This window comes from Microtus oregoni, unplaced genomic scaffold (assembly GCF_018167655.1).
Source record: "Microtus oregoni isolate MIOR12 unplaced genomic scaffold, Mior012 000016F_ref0000370, whole genome shotgun sequence".
NCBI lineage: Eukaryota > Metazoa > Chordata > Mammalia > Rodentia > Cricetidae > Microtus > Microtus oregoni.
In genome coordinates this window covers 40,924,809-40,933,074 of record NW_024543075.1, presented here as the reverse complement: position 1 = coordinate 40,933,074, position 8,266 = coordinate 40,924,809, and the positions used below count along the sequence as shown (strand labels likewise).

The following is an 8,266-nucleotide window of genomic DNA, read 5'->3' as shown; positions in this document are numbered from 1 at the left end:
CCCTCCCATCCGCTGTCCTCCTCTCTTCTTGTCCCCTCCTCACCCCTTCTCTCCCACCCCTCTTTTTCTCTCTCACCGACATGTTTTTGTGTGTGTAACTTGGCTTTTCAGAATTGGGAACACAACAGGTCCTGAATCTCTTTGTGTGGGTGTTGGATTTGGATATAGCCGAGGATATAACTAACTTAATCTGATCTGTATCCATGTATGTGTGTGTGAAGCTTTGACTTTAGAGGCAAAAAGGCCGGAACTGATCATAGCATATCATATTTTACATGTTTTTGTGTTTGTGTGTGTAGTATGTTCTTTTATCTAGTAAGAATGTTGGCGCAGGGGAATATTAACACAATAAAATGTCCGTGTAAGTGCAGTGATGTGGACAGACATGCTGTCAGTTCCTGTCACTTTCCCCTCCATAGGCAAAGCCTTTTATATACATGGATAGATACCAGATTCAGCTAGTTATAGCGTCCCCTATAGCCAAATCCACACACACACAAATAGATTAAGGACCAGCTGGGTCCCCAGTCCTGAATATCCAAATTAGACACACAAACACATGCAGGAGAGAGAAAGAGAGAGACAGATACAGAGAGGCAGAGACAGAGAGAAAGACAGAAGAGGATATAGGAACAAAAGTTCCTGAAAACAAGAGAGGCACAGCTTGGCCTGATCTTGCTGTATGCTGACTGGTGTCAGGTGTGGGGAATGATCCCCTTGGGCTCATACTGAGCAGTGTGTGTTGGGAAACATGGTGGTGTGCAGCAGGGATTCACAAATTAGTATATGTAGTATTGCAGTTAGCAGAAGCTTACCGCTGACACAAACCTAGAATTGTGTGTGGATTTTGCAAGGGAGCATGGAATACACTTGAATGTCTAGGTATCAGGTCCTGTTGGTCTATATCTCCTACATACACTGCTATATATCAAGCCTGTTTATGTGCCTTCTCTGTATTCCATGTTCAAAATGTGCTGCTTGATTTCAGTCCCTGAAGAACTCCTAACCATTCCCTCCGCTTTCACTGCTGCAAACTAAACTACTCTGTAGTCCACAATGAATTGGAAGTTATCATCACCTTCATGCTATGTGAAAACTATGCAGGAGACTCTCTGACCAAGTGACAAGGGGGTGCACTTTTTGTCTAGTAGCACTAAAAACTGATTTGAAGGTGTGGTGTGAGCATGTTCTAGTTGAATTTGATATACAATATGTTTAGGGCTTCATGGTTGGGGTCCTGCAAGGCCAGATATGAAAGAATTCACATAGGGCAGTTTGAGAGCTGGTATTAAGCTGGTTCTAATACCACCCAATGCATTGAGATGGTGGCAGGCAGGCAATGTCAAGCAGTGTCAATTACTAGCAATGCTGTTTAGCACAGCATATGGGAGGGGACATTTGTGTAGGATCTTTACTACTATTGGTGTGGGAGTTATTGGGGGAAGGGATATCCTGAACTGCCATAGTAATGTATATGGGTGACAATATATGAGTGTACGGGTAAGAAAAGTGTCAGGTAAGGGATGATATCTAAATGGATATGTGGATTGTGGCTGCGAATGTCCATCAGGGTCTGACGGATAGCTCTTTTGGGATGTATGTGGTTGTCAGCACAGCCTGGCTCCATGTATTCATTGTGAGGCAGCAAGGGTGGTGTGGTCTGCATGGGTTGACATTTAGCATTGAGAGTGGAGCAGTGCTGGGGAGTGTGCAACGCTAGGCTCTCTGGCCTCCAGCAGCAGCATGGAGACTCATGAGCTCAAGCAAGTCTTACATCTGTGCTATGCTCAGCATCCCTCTTCTCCTGGGCTGGGGTGTTTGAGAGTGAAGAGTACAGTTGACTGTCAGAGGGGGAAATGAGCCCCCAGCTTTGGAGAGTCTTCATTCTGCTTCCTTATCATATCTTCACGCAGTAACGTTGAGGGTCCCATGGGTATAAGAGTGGTGAGCAGGACACATCTGGTTATCAGCCTGGACACTCCTTCCTGCTGCATAGCACTGAACCATCATCTTGTCGTAGGACAGGTATTTGTTGTCTGCTGGGCTGTGACAACAGTGTCCAGGCTTTCTCTAGATATCCTACGATACAGTCTCCCTCAGCCATGCTTCAGCTTTTGTATTTTCTTGGCTAATGTCATTAAAGCTCGTGTGGCCAGAGTTTATCTTCTGTGCTGTCTCTGTCTTCTTCCTTAAGAGGCTGAAACTTATGTGGATCTCTTCTGCATCTCTTATGTGAATTTTGTAGTGTTTGCATGGGGGTCAGCTGTAGTGATTGAATTTGTGTTCAGTTTTCTAATGGGTTCCTTATTGTTTACTTTTGCATATTTGCAGACTTTTGTGGACAGATCATTTTCTCTGCCTTGATTTCCAAAGGTGGCCTGATAAAATCCACTGATGCGATGTAGGTGGGTCTCTTGCTGGGATTTGTGTTTGAATCCATGTTTCCATCTCTGTTTCTTCTTTGTCCAACTCTGCGGATCTCTGGGGCTTTGTGTGAAGGGCTGGAACCAGAAGTGCAGGGTCTGGATGAGTCGCTCCTGTCCACTGCCATCACTTTTAGGATTAGACCCCGTTTGGATGTTTCGGTGCTTGGGGACCAGATTTTCAATTTCTAGTCTATCTGAGAAACCATCTGTCAGCTTAACAACAGTGACAAGAGTGGAGAAACAGGGGTCTCTGAGTGTTTATATTTCTTTGGATAAAAAATAAATGTTCCATTTGCCAACTGGTGTAAATTCAGCAGGAAATCTACTTTGGTACTTTGGTATTTGTTGTTTGTGTATTTTCTCAGTATAAGTGACTGACATCAAGTGTACCATCATCATGTACATTTGCCAGCTGGTGGCCTGACAGAGAAGGTCCAAGGACACTGCCCTTTTCAGGAACTCCAGTTTAGAGGCTGTGCACACATGCACTCGTGTGTCCCAAGGCTCTGTAGTGGCATGTTCTTTCTCTGCTCAGGTAGTTTTCCAGGGTCATCTCTGAGGAAAGAGAGGCATAGGTGACATTTTTACACTATCCAAAAACACACAGCATGAATCTATGCTGGAGATTTAAAGGTAACATACATTGGATGGCTTTCCTAGGGGATCCTTCTGTTATCCTCAGATCTTGATGAGAATTGGAGCAGGTTCTGTAGCTGGATGCTGGAACATGAGCCATCTCACTGCCCTGCACAGAATGTCCTCCTGAAGCTGTGTAGAACTTCTGAGTTTTCCTGAACTCAGAGACGACCTTTTTCATTGCTGACACCAGTGTTGAGTGTGCAAGTCCTCAGGTTAGGAATCCTTTGGGGACACGATTCAGGATGTGGCCAGGCACCTACAAGAGATGGAATATTGCAGATCAATGAGAAAACTGGCTGAGAGTTACACATCCACAGGCACACGATCTGTGGTCTTGGCAGATAATGGCAGGTTTACTTTATGAAATTCAGGGACTAAAGAGGCAGATATAATGCTCATTGTCGTCCAAGGTGACATTCCCTAGGCCAACATCATGAAGGTGCGTCAGGGACAGCAGAAGGCAGGGAATAATTCCTCATTACAGCCCTGCAACTTTTCAGGAATCAGGTTCTGGAAACAAAAGAGGAAAAGCATTTTCCCACCAGCATGTCTAAACATAGGCACTCTGCTTCCTGCACCTCATCTCACTTCCTCTTGTCTACATTAGACAGGATACATACTTGGTGAAAATGAGCTTCCACAAAAGATGATGTCCCAAAGAACCTGCAGATAATAGGAGAGAAAGGGTGACCAATAAGACACATGGAGTTGACTTGGGAAACTCCATGTGACCCACCTGTACCAAACTGCTCATCACAGATGTGTCAAGTGGCCGGTGGGTGTACTTAATCATTGTGCCAACCAAATATGTTATGTCCAGAAGAGCATCTAAGGACTCAGTCTTGTGCTCTGTGAGGAGGACACCTGTGGACAGCTTTGGGATGAAGCGTGTGGAGTTCCTGCTACAAGTGGCTGGTAATCATGGACCCTGCCCCTGCTTCATCTAACAGGGAGGTGGTAAAGGAGGGAAGTGATGGAAGTGAGGGTCTAGAACTCACCTGACTTTGTTCTCTCAGATAAAATGCTAAAGATAGATACTTGCTTTAGTATCAGGGAAAGTCCTCGTTAGTCCAAAGGCAAATGTCAAAATAAACACCACAACTGATCATTCTGAGATTTGCCCTTGTAGAGAGTCTGTCATGTGATTCTGGATCCCATGATTCTCATTGGTTGTATCTCCTTGGTTTCACTGACCTGGCTACAGCACCCAAGTCTCCTTTCCCATGCACTGCATTCAGTAAAGTAAATCACAAATGATACTTGCCTTAGTAATCACCCACTGATAGAGAGGAGGTATGGCCACATAAACAAGAAGGCCTGTCACTCCAGTCTGGTTTTCCTTGCAAGACGGTGTGTACTCTTGTTCTCATGGTTCTTCAACCCAGTACAGACTAAGCATCTTGCCAGTTGTAGTGATTGTTCTTCCATACAGGGGTAAGATGATGTTCACCCGTTATGCACAAACTGTTCCTCCATGGCAGCTAGGGGCATAGGGGAAAGATGAGCTACTTGCCCCAGTTTATATCAAGATCACTCTGAATCCATGACTCTGTTGTCTGTCCTCTTACCTTGTTTCCTCTGCATCTTGAGCTTAATGACCATGTCCCTGGAGTTGAAAACAGTTGACTCTGGCAGCCTCACGCTTATCTTTCTGTGGATCAGTGTCAAGGATAAAACACATCACAGACACCTCTCTAATACAACAGGATGAAAATTAGTGGTCTCAGGGTTGCCTTCAGCCATGAGACTCACAGATAAGCCCTGGTATTCAGTCCCTTCTGAGTGGATACTCTTCATTACATCATTGGTTCTGCATAGAGGGTGTCCATGACAACACCAATGCAACTTTCACAAGAGGATCCTAGCAGAATGCTTCTAATCTACAGTCACGAGATTCTGTCTAGGTCTGACCCTCTGACCCGTGATGTGGGATCTAACCAAAAAGGAGTTCCAAGACTGCAGACTGAGTTGTGTGTTCACTGTTCCCCAGGATCAGGACAATCAAACAATACCCACCTTGCAAACTGGAGCAACATTCCAGAATTCCTTCTATAGTGGTAACCATTTCCTTTCTGCTTGCTGTCACTTTCCTGTTAGGAGACAAATATGGTTCTGACAGCACCCCATAAGTAATGGCCCCTTCACCAACAGCTAGACCGAACCAGCATGCAGTGGGTGTGTCTCAGGTGAAAAGAGGGAAATGGATACAGGCTGCCTGCAAACACAACACAGGGAGGGGAAGGGAGGAAGGAGGAGACTCACTTCTGTCCAGTGTGGAAAAAAAAAAATCTCTCTTGGCCTTGACCTTGAAGGGAAAGACAGATGAATTAATATTGATATTGTTTGTCATGGAAGACCAGCACATTGGGACTTCTAATTCAAGAGTATCTTTGGGGAGAATTTTGGCACAGGGCTGCTCTCAGAAAATGATGCTATTGAAGGCCAGCCATTGGACATACCTCCTTTCAATAATGGTTGTCTGCGGAAAAGCCTGTGGTAGGTGCTGGACTTCTCTGTTGGAGTACACGACACTCTGTCATCTGGACTTCCTGCATGGCTCCCAATTTGCTCCCAATTTGGCTATCTCAGTCAATAGAACTAGAACCTCATCTTCTACAATGACTCAGTACATAAGATGATAATGACCTATGGAAGGCACAGTCTTAAGAATTTTGAAATATATTCTTCAGACTCTTGATCCGTATATCCTTCTGGATCATCTGTTTTCCGTTGGCTCTTCTTCCTATACTCTTCGTGGTCTTTTTGGTTTTCTTCCCTCAACGCCTCTGATGCTCTACAATTCTTTCTTCCTTTAGATAACACTACTTCTGACTGCCTCTAAAGCCTCTACTTCCCATAAATTATTGTCTACGTTAGCTTAAACATTTCAGGGTAAATGTTGTGGTGGGGTTTGGGCGCATTCCTTTTGAAATAAGATTTCCTAATTTACCTACCCTAACTATCATACGATGGTCGCAAAGGACATTAGAAATCATATAGATTAATAAACACTGAAGTGCATCTTGGGCACCCCATTTAGCTGTGTGTGTGCATCTGCACTGCTCTCTCCTTCCAGTGGTGCCTCTTTCTTCTGAGAAACATAGCTTTTTCTTGAGAGTGGCAGACAGCAGCACAGAAATCTCACACAACTCCCAATTCTCTTCCTAACCCTTTTCCAGCCTTTGGACAGACTGCTGGCAGAGGCTGCACTTACATCTTTGGGAAGGACACCTTTTAAGTTGTTCTTGGATGTTGTCTGAAGGGAAGATCTCTGAGTGACATGGATTTCAGTGGTGCTCATACCCTGAGGTGTCTCCCTTTCCTTTCTTACAGAGGGTGTACTCTGAGCATCTGAGCTATTCTTTGGGGTGCTCACTTCCTGGGGTTTCTCACAGGACAAACACTGTGCAGAAGAAATGCACTCAGAGACTGGGCTTCTTGAGGACCACTCATTGCAAACCACGCTACCTACTGCCAGACTTCTGCTCAGGAGAGGAGTAACCTCAGAAGAACTTGTGGGTACTGGGTGGGGAGGATTTTCTTCCTCCAGCAGGCAGCACAGGGTGGCAGGCATGCTCAGACTTCTGCTCCCCTGCTTGCTTGAACACTTCTCATCATGCCCCTGATGTTCAGCCAGCAGGGCGAGGGTGGGAAGGGCAGGCTCACTCACTCTCCTCTTAGGAGGAAGGGACATGAGAGGATCTGCTGATGACACAGCCACACAGGCCTGCAAGGAATTAGTGATAGATTTAGTGTGGTCCTGAGGTGATCCATGGTTTAAAATTAGGTATGTGGCCATGATGTTATTGAATTTTTTCTCACGTAGACAATCACTAATAGCCTTGGGATGGTAGCCCATACCCCACATAGCCTGAACAATGCTGGGATTTGGTTTGTTACAGAATGACTCTGAGGATGATGGGAGTTTCCAAAATTCTTCCCTGTCTCTGATCCACTGGTGCTGCCTAATGTCATATATTGTGGGCCTCTGCTGAGGGTTCACAGTGAACAAGTGCACAATGAGGTGCATAAGCAAACGATTTTGAGAGAGTGTGTAAGGAATGTAGTATATGGGATTCAGCATCACCTCCTTCATGTCTGGATAGGTTCTTGCTTTGAATGGGAAGCTCGCTGTCACCATTGCATATAAAACCACTGCCATGCTCCAGATGTCAACTGCCCTTGCATCATACTCTGTGTCAGAAAATAGCTCTGGAGCACAGTATTCAATAGTGCCACAGAATCCCTTGCATCTCTGCCCAGAGCTGACTCTGACGGCCATGCCAAAGTCACACAGTTTGATGTTTCCTTTGCCATCAAGCAGGATGTTATCAAGCTTGATGTCCCTGTGGGCAATGTCATTATCGTGGCAGTAGTGCACTGCACAAACAATCTGGCAGAAGATGTGTTGGGCCTGTTTCTGCTGAAGAGGGCCACCCTCCTCAATGAGCGTGACTAGATCGCCATGTGCAGCAAACTCCAACACCATATAGGTATGGTCTTTGCTCTCAATGATTTGGAAGAGCTTTATTATGTACGGGTGGTCTAATTCTTTCATGAAGTTGAGTTCTTTCCTATTATTACTGTCACGCTCCTCACCATTCGCAAGGATTTTAACTGCGACTTTCATATTTGTGAGGCGGTGGCAAGCCAACTTCACCTCAGCAAAAGCCCCTTTGCCGAGGGTATTAAGTAAGACATAGTGATCTGTAATTGTCTCCTCTTCATAGGTGCTGGCATTCAGGTCCAGCTGCATGGTCTCCTCCTCTCTGCTCTTGCTAGAAAGCTTCTTGATAATTTCCATGCCAACGCCAACTGAGAAAATCAGATTAAAAACAATGAGAAGCAAGTCAAGGGGTAAAGCTTTTAGCTTTCTGTTTCTTCATGGACAAGTGTGACAGGTGCAAACAACCTTACAGTGAACTTCTGGGTCACAGAAAATAAGAATAAGCCAAACTCTAAAGAAATCCTGAGAAACGTACTGAAGATGAGAACTAAGCCTAAGGAAATAGACCAGAGTGAACATTGCAACGACATAAATGCTTAATTATTGAAAAGAACAAGCAAAGCAGAAACAACCTTACCAAAAGTGATCAAAGAGGAGAAAGTTCAGTTTAAATTTATAGTCAAGTTTTGGTCTTGTTACAGTAAATATGGCTACTTCTAAAACACCATTTGCAAGACATTTTTTTTTGACAACT

General features: G+C 44.8%; 1 protein-coding gene across 1 annotated transcript; it reads right to left on the bottom strand.

The window, feature by feature from the left end:
* Positions 1-2,228: 2,228 nt before the first annotated feature.
* On the bottom strand, positions 2,229-7,869 carry LOC121457385 (putative sperm motility kinase W). The gene is made up of 4 exons (XM_041666057.1): positions 6,280-7,869; positions 5,082-5,155; positions 3,686-3,728; positions 2,229-2,639 (listed from the first exon to the last, which is right to left on the bottom strand). The coding sequence occupies exons 1-4, from the start codon at positions 7,867-7,869 to the stop codon at positions 2,229-2,231; spliced, it is 2,118 nt and encodes a 705-aa protein (XP_041521991.1).
* Between the last annotated feature and the right edge of the window lie 397 nt (positions 7,870-8,266).

What these genes read in the sequence shown, in the direction of transcription:
- LOC121457385 (XM_041666057.1), bottom strand. Translation starts at nt 7,869, where the DNA reads ATGGAAATTATCAAGAAGCTTTCTAGCAAGAGCAGAGAGGAGGAGACC. An exon ending in AAGGTGTCCTTCCCAAAGAT is followed by an intron (nt 5,156 to 6,279) that starts GTAAGTGCAGCC and finishes GTCTCCTAACAG; the next exon opens with GAAAGTGACAGCAAGCAGAA. An exon ending in ATGTTGCTCCAGTTTGCAAG is followed by an intron (nt 3,729 to 5,081) that starts GTGGGTATTGTT and finishes TATTATCTGCAG; the next exon opens with GTTCTTTGGGACATCATCTT.